General features: G+C 34.8%; 2 protein-coding genes across 2 annotated transcripts in view; one reads left to right on the plus strand and one right to left on the minus strand.

The window, feature by feature from the left end:
- The first annotated feature begins 1,454 nt into the window (after positions 1 to 1,454).
- LOC129257060 (ER membrane protein complex subunit 3-like) lies at positions 1,455 to 11,155 on the plus strand. The gene is made up of 6 exons (XM_054895291.2): positions 1,455 to 1,509; positions 3,043 to 3,136; positions 3,718 to 3,822; positions 5,268 to 5,429; positions 6,714 to 6,793; positions 9,652 to 11,155. Exons 1-6 carry the CDS (start codon positions 1,462 to 1,464, stop codon positions 9,769 to 9,771), a joined length of 609 nt encoding a protein of 202 aa, XP_054751266.1. The 5' UTR covers positions 1,455 to 1,461; the 3' UTR covers positions 9,772 to 11,155.
- A 963-nt stretch (positions 11,156 to 12,118) lies between these two features.
- Positions 12,119 to 27,752, minus strand: part of LOC129257059 (stabilin-2-like) — a 79,991-nt gene continuing 64,357 nt past the window's right edge. Inside the window, exons 39-48 of the mRNA XM_064097332.1 lie at positions 23,639 to 23,842; positions 22,826 to 23,022; positions 20,460 to 20,592; positions 19,270 to 19,379; positions 18,283 to 18,399; positions 17,295 to 17,444; positions 16,723 to 16,863; positions 16,043 to 16,225; positions 14,395 to 14,499; positions 12,119 to 14,103 (exon numbers count right to left, since the gene is read on the minus strand). Coding sequence (XP_063953402.1) covers positions 14,038 to 14,103; positions 14,395 to 14,499; positions 16,043 to 16,225; positions 16,723 to 16,863; positions 17,295 to 17,444; positions 18,283 to 18,399; positions 19,270 to 19,379; positions 20,460 to 20,592; positions 22,826 to 23,022; positions 23,639 to 23,842 — 1,406 coding nt within the window. The 3' untranslated portion in view covers positions 12,119 to 14,037. The remainder of the gene's footprint in view (positions 14,104 to 14,394; positions 14,500 to 16,042; positions 16,226 to 16,722; positions 16,864 to 17,294; positions 17,445 to 18,282; positions 18,400 to 19,269; positions 19,380 to 20,459; positions 20,593 to 22,825; positions 23,023 to 23,638; positions 23,843 to 27,752) is intronic.

Genomic DNA, 27,752 nt, shown 5'->3' on the forward strand with positions numbered 1-27,752 from the left:
TTACCAAACAGATGACGGAAAATTCTTCCCACGCTGCGTAATACAATGGGCTCAACCCTTGACTCACTTCACAATGACGTATCGGAGCTGAGCTACATGTACGTTATGAGGCGCCATTTGTAGAACAATTTAGAGAAGATTATTATTTAACAAATAATAGTTATATATATAAAATTTACATTTTAGTTCTGAATAATTACAATTATTATTGTTATATTATATAATTGTTTATTTATTTATTACAGCAAGAGTATCTATAGTGGCTGAAAAGTCAAATAGCATAACCCTTTACAAGAATTTACATAAAAATACACGCAACATCACATCAAAAATCTCAATTTACACGAATTCTACATCATATGAAACAGCAAAACAGATAGAAATGTTGTTTATCGTTTTAGGGTTGCATTAAATTATGACATGCATCCACATCATGATAAACCAAAATTGAAAATACATGCGGCCAAATAACATAAAAGCAACGAGTCCTGACTAACCAGAAAACACAGAAGGGAGAGGGAAAAAAGAAATCTGAGACTGAGAAAGTGAAAAAAGGAGAGGAAGAGAGCAGGAGGAGGATTTTTAGTGGTATTTTTCTGGGTTTTTCGTGGTATTTTGAAACTATTTTTGTTCATTTTTGTTAACAAATCACCTGCAACCATTGGTAAGCACAATTGCATACAATGATGTCTGTTTGTGAAGGAGTGAGAGTCTTGATAATAACTCGGGGGGGGGGGGGGGGGTCACTTCCATTGATGAGTAGATACCATGCGTGACCAAGTAAACAAGTATTTTCCATATTCTGAAAATGCACCCCTTAACAAGTACATGTATTGTCGTGTGAAACCCTACCCTTAACAAGTATTGTAAACAAAACAATACTCTTGGCAAGTATTCTCTGAATTGAACCCTTAACAAGTACAGCAATATTTTAATTGTTATATGTCACGGCCGTCGGTTTTACCTTTACCTACTTCATTGGGTTAAGTACGGCCATACCTCCCACAATTACATAGTGTTGACTGTTGGGGCAAAAAGTACATCCTTTATAAAACATTTCAATTTTTTTTACCCTCGCAAATTTGACCCTTAATATGTAGCTTTCCTAGCGAAATAGATATCTATTTTCATTATTTTAGTGTTTTTTACACCTTTATTACGTTATGTACGTAACTTGCCCTATCTTGAAAAAGGCATCCTTTTTACATGTTTTTGTGGTCACGCATGGTATCCACTCGTCAATACGGTCAATGTAAGTGCCCCCCCCCCCCCCCCCGGGATAATAACATACAGACAGAAAATTTCTGTCTAGTTTTGATACGATTGTATTTGTATGCACAATATTGTGGTGGAAATCAACTCTCAATGTCATTATATTTCTAACCTCGTACTTTTCTGAGTTTGACTGCCAATTAACAATATTTTCAATTTTCTTTTTCTTTTTATTGCAGTCAAGCTCTGATGAGAAGTAGATTGCTGAGAGAAAATGGACGCTTTTTGCCAAGAAAGGTGAGAATCAATGTTCATACCCATATTGGTTTCCTTTTTTATGACAATGATATATACTTCAACAGAAAATTGCAATATTATTATTATTATTGTTATTTATTTGACCAAATCATGATAAAAACATAAATGACTTTTTATATACATGTAGTAAATACAAACAATACAGAATGGAGCAGTTCTTCACGCTGGTCAGGGGTGATAAAAGCATAATAAATAGCTGTTGCTCAGAAGCCTATCACCCCTGACATGTAGCACTGTGTACAAATATCAACTTACAAAACATACAAATTACACAAAATAATGTAGCTCTGTGTTTTGTGAAATTTGAATTTTTTATAAAAGAATAATGAAAATGCATAAGCAGATTGATGTTTTAGATTTAAATATAGAAGGATTGAAAAATAATGATTATAATGGTGGTTTACTGGTCATTAATATTACAGACTGGTGAAATAAAAAATGATGTGAGTATTGTATTGTCTGTTCTGATCCAATCTGGCAATATAGAGATAAGCACAGTAAATTAATATAAGCATAAGTGTGGGTGCGTCGTGGTCTAGTTGTTCCGACTCTCGCCTTTCAAAAAGAGGGTCGTGGGTTCAAATCCTAGCCATAGCATGTTTTCCTTCAGCAAGAAATTTATCCACACTGCTGCTCTCGACCCAGGTGAGGTAAATGGGTACCAGCAGGAAGTAATTCCTCAAAAAGGAATTGGTAGACAGGCCGCCCCGTAGACTAGCTTAGCCGGGGTAATATAGGAGCACCTAGCAAGGTGGATACGTGCGCTATACAAATCCTATATAATTATTATTATTAACTAATATCATGGAATATAATTAAGAATATAATAGTTGAAGAAGCCCAACAAAAATGAAATTAAAATTTATCTTCTTATCTTGTGGCAAAGAGGGATTGTTTAAGAGTAAGAAGGAAGGAAGGTAAGGATTTGAGAACAGCAGCTAGCAGCATCCCTTACTTCAGTAGAGAGAGCATTTTATATTCTTGAAAACTGGCGAGAGGGTTAGAGAAAGAGAGCTTGGGTTCGAGATGACAGAATGTAAGGAGCTCTTGATGACGGGAATAGATAAGGACCTTGTGTGAGAGAGATGTCACATGCACATACAATTTTTAAGTCAAATACAACCTGTACATGTAGATTATTTGGTCATAAAAGATTTGATTGAAATGCAGTTACAGGTGTATCTGTAGGAACAGTAACTGATGTTCTGTTTCATTGTACAATATCTAAAGTATGAGTTTATAGCATGTGAGGGATATGATTTGTATTGTTGAATTGGAAGTAATCTTATTAATAACATTTTTCTTATATCCTTACAGAAAATCTTTCTGGCACAGGTGACGCCAAACAAATAATAATAATAATAAAATGTCAAGATCAAATTGGTCTTATCTGGTTACCAAAAAAGTTTATGATTTTATGTTGTTTTGAAAGCAATGAGAAATTAAAGAGAAACTGCATTTCTGTTGAGATTAATGACGCTTTGAATAATTTATTTTAATTTTACTATTTAGTCCTTCATTATGAGGAAACACTACTTCAATGATGAGGAGACTGGATTTTTCAAGACTCAGAAGAGAGAAGGTCCCCCTCAAAACCCAATGACAGGTATGTTTAAAGTGTAGAGAGAGAACAAGAATATTGAGACACATCATCAAATCATCTGCAATTAAAATCTGATAGTGGATGTCACATTTGCATAATCTTCATGGATTAAAGCTGTGGAATATTTTAATTCCTTAAAAAAAATTAGTGTTGAAGTTCAGATTTCTCGAAATGAAATCAAGATGTTTTTCTCTCTCTCCCTCTCATTGCCAACTTGTTATACCGTTCTAAAATCCTCTACCTGTAACTATCAAAATGTGCATTGACTGCCCAGTGAGCCCACTCCCAAATATCTAACCCATCTCTCTTCTAACAACTACTGCAGTCTGTCCATCCAAAGCATCTTCCTTCTTCTCCTTGTTCTCTTTTTCTTCTCCTTGTTATCTTTCAGCTTTTAAGTCTAAGTGTGCCATTGTAAAACAGGATTTTCACAAAGGTTTAGCCAATTTAAACTTTTATATAACATATGACTTTTATGTTTCACTTCAATATATATTTCAAAATAATTTGAATGAAACCAGTTCTATTTTCATTAGTTTGTTATTTGTCATTGATAATGCATGCTTTTTCTTTGTTGTTGTTAGACCCGTCTATGATGACAGACATGTTGAAAGGAAACCTAACCAATATCTTACCAATGATTGTCATTGGTGGATGGATCAACTGGACCTTTTCTGGCTTTGTCATTAGTAAGTTAACTTTATCATCCAGAGCCTTGTTTCATTATACAGTGCGTATAAAAAAAAGTTTACAATTAGAAAATATCCTGTATATTCATCCATTCGTAATATCCTGAAGATTTTTCCACATTTTAACATTGGTACAGATCCATTAAAGCAAATGACGATATAACTGTCAAAAAATATTTGCCTTGAGTGAGCACCACTTACTTTTGAAAAGTTAGTGAAAAATGATTTGCGCAGAACTTTGAAATAGTTATGCGAATAAAAATAGACCTTAATCATGAAGAACATGTGGAATTTAGCTAGCAAAATTGATTTGAAGATATCTTTTACCTTTTTTAACTTGTTTCCTTGCCCAAAACACTTCGAAGAGTACATTGCGCCCTACCCCACTCCCCTACACACCGAGGCCATCATGATTATTTTTGCTTTACACTGAGCTGTGATGTACATGAAATGGCTTAGGCTTGATTTTCATTTTGTTAATCTTTGTCAACTTTGGAAAAAGTGTGGAGAAACAAGTATGAAATGAAAAATGAAATGTAAATCCACCTTAAATAATAAAAACTCAGTGAAAAAATGCTGGAGATGTCTGATATAAACTTTTGTTCAGATTCAGTTATGTCCTCAGATCCAGCTGGCACAAAAAGGGTAAAGATTGTGCTTACTAAGTGTTGAAATTTCAATTTGGGTGGCAAAAATTGATGCAAAATGCTTGAATGTATCCTTTTTTTTCAATTGACTAGTGCAAGGGAAATATATGAGAAATGTTTTGCAGGGTAAGTTTGATTTCGCCCTTTCTCTTGACACAGCGTGAAAACGAGCATTTCTGTGCAAACAGATTTCTGTGAGCTTTACAAAAATGGACAGTGCTCACTCAAGTGTAACATTCTGTCAAAACTTTTACTTCCATTGGATAGATGAGACCCAAACCCAAGATTATATGTGAAAAAATACCCACATGTTGTATATTTTTTAATTCCCAGGGCTTTTTCATTGTGTAAACTTTTTTTTGATACGCACCGTAGTGTCATAAGTGACAGGTTACAAGTCTCCTTGTTATCTATTAGAACTGTTGCTTGATTGGCTTATTGTAAATTAGTCATAGAATCTATGTATTTGCAATTGATAATAGTTTTAATGAATTAGTACCCGGCATTTTTCATTGAACCAGATAGCACTTTTAAGGGTAATGCCCTTGGTCCCATTGGATTTTTTCCTGACTTATTTTATAACACACTGTACACGGTATGGATTTAGGTAGGTGGTAGAGGTAGTGTACTTCATAAAGAGCAGAGTTTACATGTTGCAATTTATGTCGAGAAATAAGTGATCAATTATTTTCTGTTCATTTTCTCAATACATTTAACCAGACTAATTGTTTTTGGTATCATCAGCTCCGTATAACAAGTGTATGTGTTTGATTCATTGATTTATATGACTTTTCGCAGCCAAGGTTCCATTTCCTCTTACATTGCGATTCAAACCAATGTTACAAAGAGGAGTAGAGCTTGCATCCCTTGATGCCTCATGGGTTTCATCAGCCAGCTGGTACTTCTTGAATGTCTTTGGTCTCAGGAGTGTCTATTCTCTTATTTTGGGAGAAAATAATGGTAAATCTTTCTATTTTTGTTGTTTTGATTTTATTCTAACATCTGTGAAAGATAGAAAGTTTGATTTCCCCATTGCAGTTATGACATTTCAAAGTTTTGCTATTTTTAAGGACGTTCCACAGTTAAAATGAAATTTTGAAAATTTTGCGCAGTTACTTTAGCACCTAAACATTCCAATTATGCAGGAATTAACATGGGTTCATGTGCTTTATTTTTTGCTATCTGGCTTTGAATTTAACCCATTTGAAAGGTCTTCAGAAATGTGCAAGAAAAACAATTTTGCATTTTTATACCCAACGAGATCACAATGTTGAGTTTATACCTCTATTACTGTTATTGTTCAGAATTATGTACTTAAGATAAAGAATCTACTCATATTGCCATTCATTTGCTCTTTAAAGAGTAGCAGCACCTTCAATTTTTAGAATAAGGTGTGAAAGATAACAAAAACATATCTAAAAAATTTGAAATTTATACAACAAATTTAAGAAGTACAATTTATTCAAACCCATGTCATTTTCACAAAATTTGCTTGGTTGTAGAGAAGGGTATGCTAAAGAGGTGTGAATATTAAAAATTGGGGGTTCATGTGCTTGTTTTCAAACTATCAGCATTTTTGTTGGAGCAATTGTACTTTCAAAAACACAACATATGTGTCAACAGGCTTGTACCTACATAAAGGAAAATTCTACGCCTCTATCTCATTTAATCAAACTCGAGGTCATGTTCGTCATAATTCGCAGCGTTGCAGAGTAAAGTAGTCTGAAGAGGTAGAGGCTTTTGAAAATTTGGTCAATAGATAATTTTTGGCGAATATCTTCATAAAATAACACATCAAGTTTTGCTGTTAGAGTGCCGATGACTGGAAAAATCAGCTGATACCTATAGCTGATTACTCACCTGTTCACTTATTGTGACATAAATGTGCATGGTATAAAATATGTGCAGATAGGGATGCGCACAAACATAACTGGGGTACGTCCTTAACAAAACACTTATATGTACATGTTTTTGCATTACACAGGTAATATGAGAGAGAGGTTACAATGTCACACTATCTCTTTTGTGTTTTGATATTTAAATCTAAGGACATCAATTTTTGCTGAATTGACCATAAGGAGGCTATTCATAATAGCAGCTTCAATAGCAACTTTCATAGAGGAAGCAAGGTTTGTTTCACATTATAATAAGGAAAAAATGATAATATAGAAATATTGCAATTCCTTAAAATGTGGTGTAAGCTCTTATCAAAGAAGACTTTCTCCCATTGTTTCAATGTTACAGCTGCAGATCAAGCTCGTCTGATGCAGCAGCAGATGAATCAGGGTATGGCTATGGCTCCAGACCCAACCAAAGCATTTAAGGTATCATTATTGTTAAATAGAACCAAGTTACTTACTTGCAAAAAGAAAAAAATCACTCCTTTTGCTCCCACAAATTTCAATATGGATTTATTAGGAATATGTGGTCATTTGTACAGTCCGACCTCTCTTATCCGGCCTCCCCTTATCCGGATCTCTCTATTATCCGGACGCACACTTGCCGATTTTTTTATTTTTTTTTAATTCAATCTAGTACGTGCGGAAATGAGATTTCAATCTAAACTCAATCCTATCCGCAAACTCACTTTGATTACATATATTTTCCAATATAGTCTACCTACAACATTATTTTTCATGAAAATATCTCACCTAAATCACCGAAAGAACTTAGGCAGGATCATTTTCTAGTTAATCAGGGCGCAGCGCAAACATTGCATCACGTTCTCCTTTTGTTTTCCGGTAAAAACAACACATGTCTCGCTAGCTAAAGCTAGGCCTCAATACGGACAGCGCCATCTATCATGTTTGAGTCCACAGTCAGTATAACAATGGCTGACATTGCAAAGCTGCGATACCCGCAACGATGATCTAATTGTAAAACTTAGTTTCAAGTCATTCTCTTTCTTACGAGGTATGCTCGATGTATACCTCAATCATTTTAGCAGGTAAATTATCCAACAGTTTTGGCCATCGATCGATTTCATTTCCGTAAAAATACCGCCTATAATTTGCACTGACACTGCAGTGAATACTGTCTGTATGCCAACTACTTCAATAGATAATGTGTAGCTACCGCGGTTAGCCTGGGGAGGCAGCAGCTGTGTGTATTAAATATTGGGTCTCCCAGATCTGGATAAATCCCTTATCTGGATTGGTGCTGGTCCCAACATGTCCGGATAAGACATGTCGGACTGTATGTCCATCCATGTATTAAGAAAATGATTCAGTTATTTGATGAATTTGAGATTGGGATAAGACAAACAAACTGGTTCTACATTTCATCCCAGCTTGTTGACATGCCTCATTTCTTTATATTTGAGAAACTTTACTCAAGGTAATCTTTATCTTGATTTTTAGCTAGTGAACTGGCAATCATTTTCAAGATCATAATTGTAAGACCAGGCACTACTAAACCCAAAAGAAGTCATCTGAAACTATTTTTTAGATAAAGGTCCCATCTTAAGGAGGAGATTCTCAGCTTTAGAATGATGTAAAACTTGATCAAATTGGATCCTAACCCTCTTTACAAATGAGAATAATCACTACCACAGTGTTACTTTTGATAAATAGAAGATTAAAGTTTTCCAGTCCATTGAAACACAATTGCCCTCCATTTATTGTGGGAAAGTAACAAAAAGATTAGAAATCAATAAAGTGTTCACAGGAGTCATCAGATTATCTCCAAATTGGTAGAGCAATCAAGCACATCCTGTTCATTGTTGTGGACAAGAATCAATGTAAGAGCTTACCCATTTCTTAATTTATGGAAGTTCAAAGTGAGGCAAATCTGTTAGATTTTTATTTAGAAGGAATCGCAGTGTAAAAAAAAAAAATCACAAAAGACAAGTCTAATTCAAACAGTGAAAAATAGCACTTTGGTTTTATTGGTATATCCATTTTATTTAACCTTACAATTTTTACATAGAAAGATGTTTACTTTTGCCAAATAAATGAAAAATGAAATTTGACAATTACCAAAACCACTCTTGATCCCCTCCAAATGTATACATACGCAACATAACTTTTAGTGGGTTTTGTGGTGCATGGTAACAATTACTGAAGATTCAATTAAAAATTGCAAGTCATTCATCTCATAATGATTACTTAACATGGAGGAAAAGTTCACCTGGACAGTAGACATGAGTTTTAAATGCAGAATAACAAAAGAAGTGCATTAGTGAAGGTTTGATGAAAATCCATCAAAGAAAAATTATGAATTTTTAGAGATTTGATTTGTGACGTCACAAATGAGCAGCTCCCCCATATGCCATGTGATAAAAATTCCATGAAATGCAATTTTTTTTAATGTACGTGTACGTTCAATATATCATCAGATGATCAAGTACATCATCTTATTACCCCTTTTATAAGAAAGATATTCTTATACAGTATGAAGCATTTAAAAATGAGAATTTATTTTAATTTGTATGGGACTGCTGCCTGCCTGCAATATCACAAATTAAACACTTCAAAATAATCATCACTCAGTCATTTCTTGAAGGATTTTCACCAAACCTTCACCAATATTTTTCTCAATTATTTTCTGCTTTATTAAAAGCAACTTACCAGGGTGAACTTCCACTTTAACCTTTAAAAGACTTGGCTACTTTGATGCCTTAGAAGACTGCTCCCATTATGATCGCGGTTGTCAACCACGCGATCTTGATGAAAATTAGCATGCGGCCATGCACGTTACTCATGGCTTAATCTACAAAAATGAATTAAAGACCAAATTCTTTTCTAATTTATGCGTAAAATCATAAGTTTGCTCAGATTAATTAAATAGACCCCTGAAAAGTATTTTTCTTATTTTTCAGACTCTTTTTACATACTCTTTATAGGATGATGAAATGTATTTTGAAAAAAAACTTCAATATCACAATTATTTTCTGATGTATTTTATTGTTTTTTAAATTTTCTAGATGTATTTCTTTTTTTTTATCCTCTTTTCGATCGAAATCATAAGGGAATTTTTCGGACCATAAACAAGGTGAAATTGATCAAGTTTAAATCACTAGTGCAAACATTATTTGCATTGGATCTGTAATCGAATTCACACTAGTCTGCATGCACTTACAAAATGTTGCATTATTTCAAAAAACAAATACTATATATCACCAAATATTTGATTTGAAATAACTTTGTGTCATTCTTTAATTCTGTTATTTGCCTTTCTACAGGGGGAGTGGGAAGCTCTTGAAATTGCTGAGCATCGCTGGGCTATGCAGAACGTAGAAGAGGAGTTAATAGGCAGGACACCTATGCCAGAGGATATCTATGTTAAAGATAAATATATTTGACCTGCAAATATGTTCATGTTACTGCACTGTATACCTGCTCAGTGTTAGTGCTTTTTTTTTGGGGGGGGGGGCTGGGCTTTCTGCATGAATAATGATAGATGATTTGTGCAATGACATTGTAATTAGATTAGCTTACAGACCATTTAATCGTATTGTGTTTTTTTTTTTTGGGGGGGAGCTAATATGTTAGGACACTAAACAGGTTTGTGTTATCAATGAATATTCAGTTCAATTCATATGTAATCTTCTACACACCTGGTGGTTGTTTTATAAAGCTTATCATAAGTGACAAGTGGCTTTATGAACGACTAGCGATCCTTTCTTGTGGTAAATGATACACGCAAGATTTCTATTGGCGATGATTTAGTTTCTAAGAACGGATCACCAGTCATTTGTAAAGTTGCTCGTAACTTACAAAATGAAACACGCACATGATTTATAATAGTGTACAGATTGGTCATTATTCCTGTTTAAAGTTGAAAATTTTGTGTTTGCATTATTATGTTGAAACAATCATTTTCATTGGATTCAATATTCTTGAATGATGAAAAAATTCTCATTAGTTGGGATTGACATTTCCCAAGAGTAAATTTGAAGTTTGGCTGCCTATAAGAACTGACCATGCCACACTGGATACTATTGTAGGTGCTTTAGGTATTCCTGTATTTCATTTGATTTCAAGGCATTACTATGCAGTAGAAATATCGCATATGGAATTCATGAGAACTAATTAAAATTCTAATTTTTAGCAGTGAGCTTGTATCGGGGTTACATGAGGTATTAGGAGCTTTGACGAGGTACATTGCCGTGAACCAGGAACATTATTGCTGAAATGTGAGCCTAAAATTGCACAAGACTTAGAATAAACATGTCTGTATTTCAAATGATTTCAACTAAATTCCTGTTAATCATATACTTTGCACTGAGAATATGTGTGATGAATAGGACTGTTGAATAATATCTACATATTTTAGTTTATACACAATTTAAAAAGATTGAAAAACCCCAATGGCCTGCCATATACCAGGTCTATGTGGTGTCATTTCTTAGGTCTCTTCAAAAGAGCCTAATGTTCCATTGCATGTAGTGTAAAAGGTACAATAGACATGTAATGACACTTTGACTCAAAGTATATTTGATGAGATGAAAATCTCTGGACAAGACTGACTGTTTACAGCTCTTTATAAATATTGAAGGATATCTGACTTTAAAATGTGATCTGTCTCGTCTCACGGTGTTGTCTTTAATATTATGTGTGATAAATTTAAAGCACAGTGCATTGGTGTCATCAAAGTAAGTACAGTGTGACAATATTTGATCTGAATTTATTATCCATTGAGATAGGCTCTGTGATTGAATAAATTGCATATTGGATACAATTCAATATTTAATTTTTTTTTCTTTCTTTTCTAGTAATTTGAGAAAAGCCTAAAATGCAACTGTTATAAATTTTACTTTATTAACGCATGAAGACTCTACTGTTAGTCAGTCGATTAGTTCATAGTCCAAAATTTTAAATCTGATTTTGTCTGTGAATGGGTGTGGCCAGATTGGACACATGCAAAGTTTGTTTTGTACAGCTCCCCCCCCCCCCTTGGACCCTCCAAAGCAGAGCTGCCCCAAAATCTCAGTGATGAATAAATGAGCGAATTTTGTTTGTGATGACCAGTCACATTGATACAAGCTATGTGGCAGAGTGTGTGAATGTTGCATGTTAGGCCAAATGCACTGCTCTTCGGTGAATGCTGGTGTATTATCAATACCCTTACTGCCTGCTGGTATCCTACCAGACTCTTGGCAAGGCTTGGCTTTGTTCTGATTGGTTGGGTCTTTCTCTTCCCATTAGATAGCCGCCTGATAAGACCCGTTTCCAAAAAATTGTGTTAAAATATCTGCTATAGCTAAAAAGGTCAACTTGCATTTCAGTTTTGGATGCAACGTTTTTTTGATGGGGCTCTAGATCATGGAAGAATCTGTTTTCATTTGCTGTTAGTTACCATGCCAATATCTAGAAACTCTTTATGATTCATTTCAATTAAAAAATTTTCTTTCATAAAGACTTGCAATTAAGGTAACTATTACATGATAACCTTAGTTTTGATTGGCTGCCAAGTTATTTTACCATTGTAATTACTATGTACAATAATGGCAAATTTACTGTAATTGTACAATCTTTATGGAAACAGCCTGAGCTTACGTCTCAAATCAAATGTAATTATACCCAATCTTGTAGATATTCATTAAATTTATTAAAAAAAGGTAATTAAAAATATTGAAATACTCTCCATCTTGACACTACAGCCCAAATAGTAAGCATGTTTCACCAATAATTTCTTGGAATCAATCATTCATTTCATTCACTTTTATTGTGAAAATATATGATGAAATATACATTTTTAATTAAAATATTCTGTGACACAAAAATACAAATAAGTACACTTTTAAAGTACAAACATACATAATGCAAGTACTTTTCAACTGCGAACAAGTACTGTTAAGTCCATTGGTCTATTTTTCAAATATGTGGATATTTTATGAACATAGTAAGACTGCTATATTTTGTTAATACCCTTTTCTTCTTAAAAATTATGCCACATTAGTAAGTATGTGCACTGTACGCATAACACATACAGTTTCAGTTCAAACCATCATGAAATAAATATTATTAATATGAGTAAAAAGTGCATAAAATGCAATATGGCTTGAAGTCATTTGATGGCTTCTTGCACTGATGGGTCAATAAAATAGCCAGATTTTTTTAACTGTGATCAGTGACAATATCTTGGGTGGATAGTGGCAATAAGCACACAAGAGCCAAAGTATATGCAATTTTCATAAACACATAATTGGACCAAAATGGATATAGTAGTAGAATTGCATAGATTCATATAAAAAATACATATACTACAGATAACTACAAAAGATTCTGGTATAAAATGTTTTTAAAAAAAGGGATGATTAGCTAGCATAAAGACTACTTCTGTTTATTTTGTCTTTGTATGAGTCTAGTATTTCAGTGAATTTATATTTGAAATAATCTTTTGTGTTACTTTGTGCTCATAAAAATAGCATTATTCAGATTCCTAGCAAAAATAATTACCATCAAAATTACAAATGCCTGACAATAAATATAAAATATGTTAAGGGTTTCACATACATATGTAATTTGGGTACACAATTTTTATGATTTATAAGAAAAATGTGGAACTATAAATCCATGAACAGTATAAGGCACAGAATATTATAAATGATATTCTATAAGATATATATCTTTAGGCAAGAAAATAACATAATTTGCAAACAAAGAGCACGTAACAAAATCCCAGCAACGTAATAAACTATACCATTACTGTAAATAATATTGCACAGTGGGGAAAAAAGGCATTCACCTAAAAGTAATCTGATTTCTAATAGGCAAGGAAACATAGGCATATTCTCTTAGAAGTATGATTGGAGATTTCTTTAATGCTGTCATGGATCTAAAGACTACATCACACATCTCAGTAAAAACTAATAATTTAAACAAAAAACACTAGTCTTTAAGAAGCAAGGCACTCTCTGATGAAAAATCATCTTGGAGCTTTTAGATATACTAAGAAAAGTTTTGTAGAACATTTACAAACAAGTAATTCATGAATAAATTGAAGCATTTTTCAATAATAATAATACATATGATTTATATAGCGTCTTTTCCATTTTGATTAAATGCTCAAGGCGCTCTGTTAAAAATTAACAACAGCAAATTCAGCCTTTAAATCTTATTAGTATAATAGATGATTGAAACAATCAAAAATTACATGAGAAAATTGTCTCATTTACAACTACATGAGAGGCCTTCAGTTATTAAAAAGGTAATCAACAACTGTTTTTCATGAAGTGTTTATACATATTACGAAGAAGAGAGTGTCTGCACATAATTACCATGTCATGAATAACTAACAGAGATTGCTTTAAGTAAAAAATAAATATATTGTACCCCGTACATTACAAAAAGACCTACTGTACATTATACCACACAATAGTATGTGCCTGGAATGTCAAGAATTTTGGTTTTCTGGCACAGCAATTAAAGGGACAATTTGAATAATGGATAAATCAATCTTATACTTTAAGTCACTTCAAGGCACCATACAATACTGTGTTTTCATTCTAGAATAATTTGTTCATGATGTGAAGGTTATACTGACAAAGTCGGGGGGAAAAAAACAAAAAAAAACTCACACTACCATAGAGTGTTGTATTCAAAGTAACTTTGTTAATTTCTGTTTAGCACCTAGTCTCCAGATGGGTCGGCAAGTTTTCCCCAGTTTCTTCAGACATCAGTTGGTCAAACTATCAAAATGAGATCATGAAAAAAAAATGTTAAAATGCATCAAAGGGTAGGCAGAACATGCATCTAATTTTATAAGTACTATTTTGATTTTTTTTTTTTTTTTTCATGACACAAATTTGGAAATGAATTAAAAGATATATTAAATCAAAGATGGGATGATGTGAATATTTACATTCAATATCAATATCTCAAACTATTTTACATCCCTATGATTCACAAATACATTTGCTTTTTAACTTCATTTGATTTCCTAAATCTGAAAATGAAACTGTGTACCTGGGAATCCTTACCTCACTATATTGTATATCCCCTTGATCTACACTGGATACAGGAGAGACTGGAGGGGACTGAGAAGCAGAAGGAGGTGTGTTTGGTCTACCTGCTTCTGTTCCTTGCTAATCAAAAAAGAGGTAGAAGTTAAAGAGCTTCAGATATGAAAGAGTCAAGTAGGTAACACTCAAATGGATGTAACATATTTTACATGATCTATATCTTGACCATACCTCAAAGGTTAGCGAGAATAATCATTTTCAAACTTTCTAAGACCTCACTGGAGATCAAATTGAATAAATAACTTAATACCCCAAAAATTTGAATCATTAAAGTTTGAATGTATTTGTATTTGGATGCATATACAGTGCATATCAATAAAAAGTTTATACAGTTTGAAAAAGTCCTGAGAATTGAAAAAGATACAAGAGGATATTTTTGAGGGAGGTATAAAAATTGACAATGACACACTTGAGTGAGCACTGTCCATATTTGTAAAGCTCGCAGAAATTGGTTTACGCAAAAACTGCTCATTTTCACGCTGTGTCTAGAGAAAAAGGTGAAAAGCGAACTGACTGTGCTATGAATCTATCACATTTTACTTTACATTTTTAGTCAATGGAAATAAAACAGCTATATTTTAACATTTCAAAAAATACTTTGCTACCCAAATTAACATTTTAACCCTAGGTAAGCACAACTTTTTTCCTCTCTCTGCCAGCTAAATCTGCGGACATATTACATGAAACAATTTTTTTTTCAATTCAGTCTTGGCATTTAAAGGGGTTCACATTTCATAATTTAAGTTAATTTAATACTTGTTTCACCACACTTTTCCCTGAAATGACAATGAAAATCAGAAGAAAAATCAAGCCCAAGCCATTTCATGCGAATCTGCGCTACCTAGTATGTGGGGAGGGGGGGGGGGGGGGCCTTGGCATTTGAGGGGGTGTTTTGGGCAACAAAACAAGTTTAAAAGGTAAAAGATATATAGGCCCACACATCAATTTTTTATTAGCTAAAGTCCATGTGCTCTTCATGATTTACATCAACTTTTATCCATGTAACTATTTCCAAGTTTTGCACAAATCATTTTTCATGAACTTTTTAAAAGTAGGTCGTGCTCACTCAAACTGAAAGATTTGCGGACAGTCATATCGTCATTCTCTCAAAGAGGCCTATAACAATGCGTACAATCGGAAGAAGCTTCAGGATATTACAAATATATAATTTTACATGATTATTTCAAAGTGTAAACTTTTTTTATACGCACTGCATAATGTACAAATGCAGTGACATTCTACCATGTACACCAAATTAGCAAGGAATAGGACAACATGGTTACAACTTGTTTCATGCATTCTGTATAATAAACAAACTTCAGCTTAGATACCAATTGATTCATGGAATACCAATTTCTTTTATATAAATATCCATGTTCAGTAAAGGTTCAATTTATCACCCCATTTGACACTCAAATAATTTCAAAATTATTTTTCTTTTAACTAGAATAATTTTCTTCACCATTAAAAGCATGATGAAAGAGCATAGTAAACACATGAATCACAAAAAGTAAAACAAATTATGATTTTCTTTTCTTGGGGGGGCTTTCCATGATTTTAGCGCAGAGTTAGACCATGGCCCAATGTAAGTGAATTTACCAATTACCTGAACACTGCATGGTGTGGTTTGGGCTACAACCTGGTTACTCTGGGACAGCTCCCGTATCTTCATACCTCTGATCCAGTAGAGGACAGCCACTGTGATGAAGGCAAGTAGCCCTAGAGGGACGGCTACTGCAGCAAAGATACGACTGGAAGAATTCCAACCCATTCTCATTTCAGACTCATTCTATACATGAAAGGAAAAATGAAGATAGGATATATACATCAATCTACATATAAACATCAATACAATTATGTTAATGGTTATGCTATGGTTTGAATAGTATTCAGAAAATGAAAATGAACCAGAAAATAATTGCGAAGTTTGTAAATACAAATGACATGAATAAGTATACAAACATAATAAACAACCACATTGTCAGATAATTTGTACTAAATAAAACATATAATTGAATTTCTAAGAAGGTAATTGTTTTCGACCTTAAATGCTAGATATAGTTTAAGAACATATAAAATAAGATATCAAAAAAAGATAATTTTTGCTTTGTGATGCATACAAAGAGAAAGGCTCGGAAGAACACAAAGAGATTACTAGGCCTTATGAAGGAAATGTCAAGATAGCACAGCTCCTTGTCATCTCTCAGTAGCTCAGCATAAATACGCTATTTTAGCCAATTTGAGGGGGAATCGATATAAAACCACTATTTTATACACTGGACATACCATTTGATGATCAACCTGTTCATCATCAATATAATCCATCACACTCCATATTGGTAATGGAGCCTCAATCATATGGATTATACCGTTAGTTGCTTCCATCCCATACTTCACAATTGGAACATCCTCAATAGTAACAATAGCCTGCAAACATCAATCAAATAAGAAGGGCAATTATGGGGATGCATTATCACTCAATCCTTTTTTATATATATATTAAATTCATATTGTAGGAAAAAATATAAAGCCAACAAATGGATTAACTAAAGTACATATAATTTCATTACATCAAAAATGTATAAAGGTATAAACTTCACAAAAGATAAAAGCTGCCAATAAACATGGTATATAAAAAATAGTAAAAAGTGTAGTTTTATTGTCAACAGATTAGTAATCTTGAGTATTCATGAGTTTTATTTCTATCAATGAATATTATCAATTTCCATAACTGCTTTCAACACCTACTCAATGCTTTACCCATGACCCTCCCCTTTCCCATTACTCCAAAATATATGAAAATGCAGGGCAGCTCCATACATGTGGCAAAAACACTTATTTCATTTCATACTACAAACCTGATGGTGTTTGTCATAATGGACGTCAACATCGAGTTCGTCTCCAGACCAAGTCTCCAGGTCCTCATCATCCTCCCCTTCATCAAGGAGATCCTCTTTACTCCATCGACCATGAACCACATGGAGCAGGATTTGAGATGGATAGAACGTCTGATGAAAGACAGATCAAAACTTTACTTTCTTGTATTGGTGATTGCAGTATGTAGCTGAAAGCTGAGTCAATTTCATCAAGACTCATCAACTGCAATAATCATTGAGTTGAGTCCCTATTGTAATGTTAAATCTGCGTTGGAGTGTACCTGTCCCCTAACAATTGCATATCTCATGAACTTTGGTTTCCTTTGCTCTTATGAGAGTATATTTGAAGGAAATCTGACAATACAGACCAACAAATTTGAATTCTGGATAAGGTTACACTGAAACATAATACTGATAAAACCTATCACTTATACTGCATCACTTTAATAGCCAGTGCAACTAACCAACATGCATTTAAGAAGGAAGGAACCAATTGTATTGTCACTAGATTTATGGACTGTATGCTTTCCAAAGAATAAAAAATGGCATGGACTCAATGTTTATGGTAACTTATATCTCAAGAATTGCAGTGGTAAAAAACACTGGATTATAACAGAATGAGGTTTCTTCTTCATATACCCATCTACTAACCTAATTGGGAACATTTCTCAAGACATTAATAATGGTGTAAAACCAAGAGATGATAATTTAACCTATCAATGGTAACCTTAAAGACAATTTTGATTCTAATTGGCTTTTTGCAAGGGTTATCATCATGAAAGAAAAAGTATACAACAAACGCTTTAAATGTTTTACACAATCTTTAACACTTCACAAGAGACTTACATGTGTATATGTTACACATAGGCTTCTTATGAACTCCCAAAACAACTACATTCACTTTTAAAATATAGTAAACATTGAATAAACCTTTTATTCATGTTTCCTACTTCATAGTCAGAATACTTACCAACCCTGATGACGCTGGATCAAGAGGAACAAAGATCGTAAGTGGGTCATTCGATTTCAGTAAGTCTTTCACTAAACGTTCCCCAGCTCGAGATTTATTTGCCAACTGCATCACCATCTAAAATACAAATATTCAAATAGTTCACAGGAAACAGCAGTCACGAGCTGCTATACAAAGTGATATAATGTTGAAAATAATTTCAAGATGTGGTGATGATAAAATGTGAGTTTCGTTTACTAATATTTTTCTGTTTACAATAACAACTAAAAATTACACATCATCAGATGTTGTAAAATAAGATTGAACCTCCCAACATATCTTGATAAATGAATAAACCATTAAGTCACAATGGTCAACAAACACCGGTCCAGATCAAGACCATCTATCTATAGAAATTATATTTTTATATTTGCCTCCGTTTTGGTATTTCATTAAAACACTGATTAAGGTAACCTGTCCATAAAAAAACACCTGCAACTTAGACCACATTTCTCCTCCCTTTCGACCAGTCTTAATATGCATGCTATATATCATAGGTTTATTAATTGAAAAGAAAAAAAATCAACCAGTAAAATTGCAAGCTATCATCTCTGGCATCTCTTTCTAATAGTTAAAAGGACCGATAAAAAATCATTACTCTGGGTGTACTTAAATCCGCAACAGGATATTAAAGAAAATGATGGGCATGTGCCTAACTGGTGATTGAGGTACTCTAAACTCTCATTGGGTTCTAACAGGGGTGATATTTTGGGGCACTTTTGCGAAAAATAATCCGAAACCTATACATGCACAGAGGCAGATTTCCAAATCATACCTGATTGTGGTGGTAGTGGGGGGGAAGGGGACTTGGCACATTCATTATACATTATCAGGTGAATATAACACTCCCCCATGCCTACCATCATCAAACAAAATCATAAAATCACAAGCAAACCAATTGATGCCAATTACTGAAATAAACTTGACAATCAAATCAGAAATTACTACCTTAAAGAAGTATTGGAAATCTGGTTGGCTTGCTAAGGTGTCATAAAGGTTTCCATTGCAGACGAGGCCATCACCGACATACCCAGAATAACAAGTGCATTCAATAGGACCTAGGGTGTATTTATGAAGAAAAAAAACAGGGAGAAAAAAATAATAGTAAGTAATTATAATCTCATGGGCACATCAGGACATATCTATGAGTAACAGCATTGAGGCATTTTAAGGAATCGGTGACCATAAAAAACAGTGCCTTTGTCTTTTCTGTAATAAATATGAGTATCAAAAAAAAATGTGCCCCTAAAAATGAAATGTAGTTTGCTGTTGTTGTGGAGTCTGGCAATACTGGAAAAATATTGCAGGAATGGTAAGCATCTTGAAATGTGCCAATGTTGAGTAGATTTAAAAAGTAGATAAGATTTATGTAAGCATTATTTCTTTACAAAGGCTTGATGAAAATGTAGAAGTCATTTTCATTCAAGAAAGGCTAAATAGAGTATTTTCATAATAAATGATATCAAATATATATAGCATTCAGAGGAGCCTGGAAACAAAGGATTTCATTCAGATGTTGGGAATGATTACATTGCAATAATGAGAGTGCAAATTGTGAAGAAAAAAAATGTTGCTAAATTGGACAAACATTCAGCTTTTTGTCTACATGACATTTGCAAATTGCATAACTCTTACTACTTTGGACAAATATTAAGCATATCAAGTCTAGCAACACAAATGCTAAGTACATTCTGACTACTGGAATTTAACCATTTAAAAATGTTAATACAATACAAATATATCTTGGAATTTTTCTCAGCTGGCATCTATCAGCTGGTGTTCTTATTTACACCTACTAGCACAGTTCTCACTATTTCAAGATGTTCACACCACAGCTAGGAATTCATACAAACATTTACATAGTCAAGAAATAAACACCACCATAATATTCCCCAGGGTGTGGATAACATACATGCTGGCAAGTCTGAATCTTATGTTTAAAATTAAAATATATATGTACAACCACACTACTCCCCAAGGAGTGGATGATATGCCTACACTTCTGCTAGCAAACCTAAATCTGATGGCTAAAATTAAAGTCTATGCTCAAGAAAGCATCATTATAAGCTGTATATAAATAGAGATGTACATTATCATTACAATCAAGCTCCTCCTGGATTTAAAGGGATATTACATACCTCCATCTTGTCCTTGTTGACAATGAGCATTATGTGAGCATCCACCATTGTTTGTTAGACAGGATGTAACGGGAGGATGACATTCTAATCCATCACCCCAGTATGGTGGCCTACATATACAGCTTCTCAAATTCTGAGGGAAAAATTTGAACAGATATGGGCCCTGATTCATAGAACTTTAACAACTGCTTGAAACCAATCAATTACCAGATTTCAGTACCGTCATAATGTGTGATGTTGGACACAACTTTGCAGGACACAACTTTGGAGAAATATATGAATGTATTTGTGTATCTCCCTTTCACACAATTATATTCACCTCCTTACTATAACTCAGCATTGCCTCATAATATCACCCAAGAATATCACTGAGAGGATGATTAAGGGTAGGGGAAGGCGGGGTAAGTTGTGACACTTTTTGCATTTTGCATGATAGAATTGATATGACTAATAATATTGTAGAAATAAGTACCTCGCCATTAAATATGATTCTTGGGAAATCTTTTTCACCTATATACAACTTTCTACCCCCACACTGAAAGTCATTGTGACCTTTGAAAAAAACGATGTCAAGTGGCACAACTTGCCCTATCTGTGGGGTAAGTTGTGCCACCTTCTAGGGTAAGTTGAGCCACAAAAATTATGTACAAAATGAATGCGGGAAGAACCAGCATGTCAATGTTTTATTTAAAGTCTTTTCACTTGCTAATTCTCTATAAATACTAACATTCCCTAAAAGTAAAAGAACTGTCATGTGAATTGGCGTTTTTCTGCTTGCATATCGATGGCTTTTTAAGGTTTGATTGTCTTTTTTATTTACATTACTATAAGAATTACCATGGCTCAACTTGCCCCATGTTGGCTGGCTCAACTTACCCCAGTCCGAACTTAATGCGATAATTTCGCATCCACACATTTCTTATGCATCCATCATATAAAAGACTGTGACAAGAATGAAGGTCCGTACCTGGACTGACAATGTTGTTCTTATGTTTTTATTATATGTAAAGACGTGTGTGTGTGTAAAAAACACTTATCTATTTCACACCCTTTTTTACTTTTTTGGCTGAAATTTGTATTTTTCCCTCTAAAAAAGTACTTTTTGTTTCTAAGTTGAAAACAATGTGGTGGGGTTAAGGGTTATGTAATGGGTCATCAATACATGACACCACCATAATGTCTGACTCATTCATTATTGGCCTGGGGGTGGTGGCTCAACTTGCCCCTATGCTCAACTTACCCCGCCTTCCCCTATATCTTTTTACATAGTTGTGTTCAGATTTACCCAGGTTGACAGTAGCTTATAACAGAAGCTCGCCTTGTGAACAAGTTTTATGAACATGCAGGGCTAGGATGTTTCTATCTTGTTTGAATTACATGACTGTTCTTCCACAATTAGTTTAGGAGCAATATGTTGTAATTACCCCCCCCCTTCCACTACACTGAAGATTAAAGAAAGATGTATCTTGAATATCCTTAATCCCAAATATATCTGAAAATTAAATAAATGTGGTACACAAAAAGTAAAATGTAGGAGAAGTTGTCTATTGAGCAACTTTTGCCAAAATTAACATACATAATGTACACAACAAAATTTCAAGATTTGGGTGAGTTTCCAAATTCTGTGTAGAATTCTGAAATTTCTAATTAGTGCTGTAATATAATGCAAATGGAATTGATTTCAGATAAAATAAATAAAAGCATTTTGAAATTATGGACGAGATAAAAATACTATCCCATTGCATGTAGTGCTATCGCAGGCATGTTTTCTTATTTTCTAAAATTGAAACACGTTAGGCCCAAATTCACAAAGGTGGTTTTGAAAACCCACGGTTGAGTCCATGGTTCATGCAGATTTCCTGTATAAATTACGCTTAATTTAGCGCGTATATAAAAAATTCCAATGCTGATGCGCGCTTTGGTCACAGTGTGCTAAATTGATGCCTGTTACCATGGTTAGATACGCTATTTTATTCATCAGTCCACTGTTTGAAAACAGTGGACTGATGAATAAAATAGCGTGGATAACCACAACAACAGGCGTCAATTTAGCGCACTGTGACCAAAGCGCGCATCAGCATGGAATTTTTTATAAACACGCCTGATACATGCTAAATTAAGCGTAATTTATACAGGAAATCTGCATAAACCAGGGACTCAACCGTGGGTTTTCAAAACCACCTTTGTGAATTCGGGCCTTAAGGTTTTGTAACGAATCGTGGTGGCCATCATGGTAACACAAAGGACTAATCGACAGTAGCCAAAGTCAAAACCAAGCAAAGTGCTCAAAAATCTTTTTGAAATGTAAATCAAATATTGTTAAAAACACAATGTTAACTACTTTTCTTATCATGATATACACTTACTGGTCCTCTAAACCTGCACATTGCATTAGGATGACAACCTCCATTATTCTTCTCACACAGGTTGACTGGGAGACAGACTATACCATCACCATAGAAACTATCATGGCATGTGCAATTGACATTAATGGCAAATGCATTGTGGGTACAGCTGGCATGGATACTACAGCCACCATTTTCCATGAAACATTTGTTGACAGCTGCACAAGAAATGAGTAAAATGATAAAATATTACATAATCTAAATACCTTTTTACAAAATCATGTTTTGATACTTGTTAAGGTAAATCACAAAACAAGTTTTAATCTTCAGTAAAAATAACCTTCTTTTGTATGAAATCAAGATATGGAATCAAAAGTGTTTTCAACTTTTCCAATTCACAGCAAACCTTGAGAACAGATCAATTTGATTAAAAAAAATACTAGTTGGTTTATTTTTCAATGTGATCTAGTCATCAGTCAATGTTGTGAAATTCTGGGATTTGATTATATATCATTCAACCTTATCATTAGGCCCCTTTCGACTCTCTAACCTTATCATTAAGAACACATAGGTTCTACATGTATTAATTTTGGGTCCCGGTATTATGAATGAATGAGGAATATCACAACTAAAACTGAATAATGATAGAGGTTGACCTCTTCCATTAGTGTGTCACAAAAAGAGCATTTCATTTGGTGTACAGTCATTGATATAACATTTGAGACAAAGTTACATGATCAATGATGAGGAACCTCCAACTCTACAAAATAAAAAGTACATCAAACACAAAACCCTTACAAAACATTACTAATAAAAATATTCAAAAGGCCTTACTATTGCATGTGTAGCCATCTCCATGGTACTGCGGAGAACACTGGCACCTGTTGCCATAGCGACATACAGCATTCTGATGACATGGAGGATCACATGATGGTATGACAGTCGGGATATTCTCACAATACCGACCATCTTGATCTGCAGCACAGAAGCACTCACCAGACTGGCCGTAACATATGGACGAACGTGAGCATCTGCACTCTGCAACAAAACCCGTCAAATACAATGTTTAACAAGACAAGTTTCTCCTTAAACCCTATCAATCACTATACATCACAGTAAATTTATTCTTGTTAAAACTACACGGTAATAGGGTAATAATTTTTCATGGTTACTTGAACCAAACTGATCATGTACGGGTTCAATAGAATACAAAGGATAAAGATTTAGACAGCTCAATAAAATTCTAGTTTCAGAGCTCCCATATGTCAGCAACAGATCATGCACAGAGTAAGAAGACAATACGAAAATGATATTAGGTAATACAATCATTTCTGTGACAATGTTTGTATTGAGGGAAACCTTTACTTTTTGATTTTTTTCCAGAGTATTTGAATTGAAGACAATCTTAAGCTCTTAGGGGGTTATCCCAAGGGATGTCAGACTTTTTTATGGATTGATTTGGATTACATGCCTAATATTTGGATTCCTGCCATGGGTATGTACAGAACGCAATGAACTATAGGGTTAGGGTTAGAGTGGGAACAGTGAATGCTGAATTTTTGTTTGTTTGTTGTTTTTAAAATAACTCTTCATATGTATTAATTTCTTGAAATATGTTTAAATCAATAGTTTATTATAACAAGGCAAACGCCAAGCGTTGTCTCGCCTGCATATTGCAGTCATGAAGAGACTGCATGTCAAATCTGAAGGGTAACATTTCAGAAACTTTGACAGCTTTTCTATTGTACCATTGGCAAATTTGTGTGAATATTATAAATGGTGCCAAGAGCTATAGCTCATTAAATAAATAACAACAGTTTTTAAAGAATAAACAAGTAAAATACAAAATCTGGCTCAGGTATAGAGAGTACTGAGTTCTGAAGTAAAATGTTAGTGTTAAAAAGTATAAAATTATAAAGTTCATGTCACTAGAGGAACAAAGCAGTGTGAAAGTTCATTGACCTTTGACCTTAATCAAATTCAACTCACATTCGAACCTGACCTGCACCTTCAAGAGATGGACCTCTGTTACAAGTTTGGCGATCCCACCTCGAAGCTATAGAAAGTTATTGTGTGTATAAAATAGCACAGTGCCAGTCATGGAAAGTTCATTGACCTTTGACCTTAATCAAATTCAACTCACATTTGAACTTGACCTGCACCTTCAAGAGATGGACCTCTTGTATGAATTTGGCAATCCTACCTCGAAGATATAAAAAGTTATTATGTGTACAACACAGCACAGTGCCAGTCATGGAAAGTTCATTGACATTTGACCTTAATCAAATTCAACTCACATTCGAACTTGACCTGCACCTTCAAAAGATGGACCTCTTGTATGAATTGGCAATCCTAACTCGAAGATATAGAAAGTTATTGTGTGTACAGCACAGCACAGTGCCAGTCATGGAAAGTTCATTGACCTTTGACCTTATTCAAATTCGGCTCACATTTGAATTTGACCTGCACCTTCAAGAGATGGACCTCTGTTATGAATATGGCGATCTCACCTCGAAGCTATAAAAAGTTATTGTGTGTACAACACAGCACAGCGCCAGTCATGGAAAGTTCATTGACCTTTGACCTTATTCACATTCGACTAATATTCGAACTTGACCTGTGCCTTCAGGAGATGGACCTCTGGTATGAATTTGGCGATCCAAACTCGAAGCTTTAGAAAGTTATTGTGTGTACAACACAGCACAGTGCCAGTCATGGAAAGTTCATTGACCTTTGACCTTATTCACATTCGACTAATATTCGAACTTGACCTGTACCTTCAGGAGATGGACCTCTGGTATGAATTTGGTGATCCCACCTCGAAGCTATAGAAAGTTATTGGGTGTACAACACAATTGTTGACGACGACGACGCCGGAAATAGTGATACCTACATGTATGTCTCGCTCCGCTACGCAGGCGAGACAAAAAACTACCCGTAGACCTGGGTTGAATTTTAGGGAACATCATTTAGAAAATGGGCTCAGATAGCAACAGTGGAAAAAGAAGGAAAAAAAAAATTGATGAAAACAAATTCAAAACAGATGCAGGAAATTTTTGCGTAAACTTTTTGGACTCAAATCCTAGTAGTAAATCAGTTGAAGAGAATTGGTGCAACTTTAGAGACAAAATGCACGACCTTGTCAACCAACACGTACCGTCAAAAACAGTGTCAGGAAAACCTAGAGTACCCTGGCTAACCCCCAAACTCCAGAAACTTTGCCGCAAGGAGAGGTACTATTCAAAGGCGAAGCAACTCGGAGGACAAGATAGATGGGACAAATACAAACAAATAAAGAGAGTAGTCAATAAAGAACTTAGAAAAGCCCAACGGACATTCATAGCTACTCTTTCAGAAGCCGGTAATAAACAGTTCTGGAAATATATTATAACCTGGCGCAAGGACAACGTAGGGATCCAGAGCCTTAAGAAGGGAAACAAAATCATCACTGATGACCAAGGGAAAGCAGATGCACTGGCCGAACAGTTCCAGAGCATCTTCTCTAGGGACGAAACCCAAACCCCCAACCTTCCAACAAGAAACATCCCTGATATGCCAGATATCAACATCACGGTTAGTGGCATCCTCAAGCTATTGAACAAGTTAGATGTCTCAAAGGCCGCAGGACCAGATAGCATACTAAACCGTGTTCTTAAACTTACAGCTGAAGAAAAAGCCCCAGTCCTGCAATTCATATTTAAACAGTCATATGACCAAGGGATCCTTCCCGAGGATTGGGTAAAGTGAACATCGCTACTATCTACAAGAAGGGTCCTAAAAATGAACCAGCTAATTATCGCCCTATATCCTTGACCAGTGTATGCTGCAAACTTATGGAACATATAGTAGACAGCCATCTAATGACACACCTTACTACAAACTCAATCCTTTCTGACTACCAGCATTATTTCAGACGGGGTAGATCATGTGACACACAATTAGTTGCCACAATCCATGATCTTGCTTCTCATCACAACAACAAGGAGACATGTGACATCACAATACTCGACTTCAGCAAAGCATTGGATGTCGTCCCCCACAAGAAATTGTTGCAGAAACTTCACCTGTATGGCATCCATAGCAAGACCCTTGAGTGGATAAGATCCTTCCTGACCCAGAGATATAAAAAAACAGCAGTGAATGGTAAAACATCAAACTGGTTACCAGTCCTAAGCGGTATTCCGCAGGGAACAGTCCTCGGGCCCCACCTCTTCATTTTGTACATAAACGACCTCTCGGAAGCAGTTCACAGCACGGCAAGATTGTTCGCAGATGACTGCATACTCTACCGAGCAATATCCAACCCCTCCGATGAAGAATCACTACAAAAAGACTTGGATAATTTGGTCACATGGGGAAACACATGGGGGATGAAATTCAACGCATCCAAATGCACTGTGATGAGGATCTCCAGAAAGCGAGTACCAGGACATACCAATTACTCACTCCTTGGTCAACAACTTCAGGAAGTAAATAGCCATCAATACCTAGGAATACATATAGAAAACAACCTAAAATGGGATAAGCAGTCACAACAGGCAACCGCCAAAGGTACGAGGGCTTTAAACTTCATCAGAAGGAACTTCTATCACTGCTCTAAAACAGTGAAGGAACGTCTATACCACACACTTGTTAGACCCCACCTGGAATATGCTTCAATAGCATGGCACCCAGGCAGAGTCAAGAACACCAAATTGCTGGAAATGGTTCAGAGACGAGCCGCCCGGTTCGTCACAGGGAACTACACACGGGGATCCAGCGTTACAAACATAATGACAACACTTGGCTGGATGTCTCTCGAAGAAAGGAGGCGAAATCACCGCATCATCAACTTATATAAGATATCATCCATGGAGAAACTCAAATTGACTTAAATAAATATGCCACAAGAAAAATAACAAGATTAAGAAGATCCCATGATGAATTGTACGGCATCACTTCAAAGTTC

This window comes from Lytechinus pictus, chromosome 3 (genome assembly GCF_037042905.1).
Source record: "Lytechinus pictus isolate F3 Inbred chromosome 3, Lp3.0, whole genome shotgun sequence".
Lineage (NCBI taxonomy): Eukaryota > Metazoa > Echinodermata > Echinoidea > Temnopleuroida > Toxopneustidae > Lytechinus > Lytechinus pictus.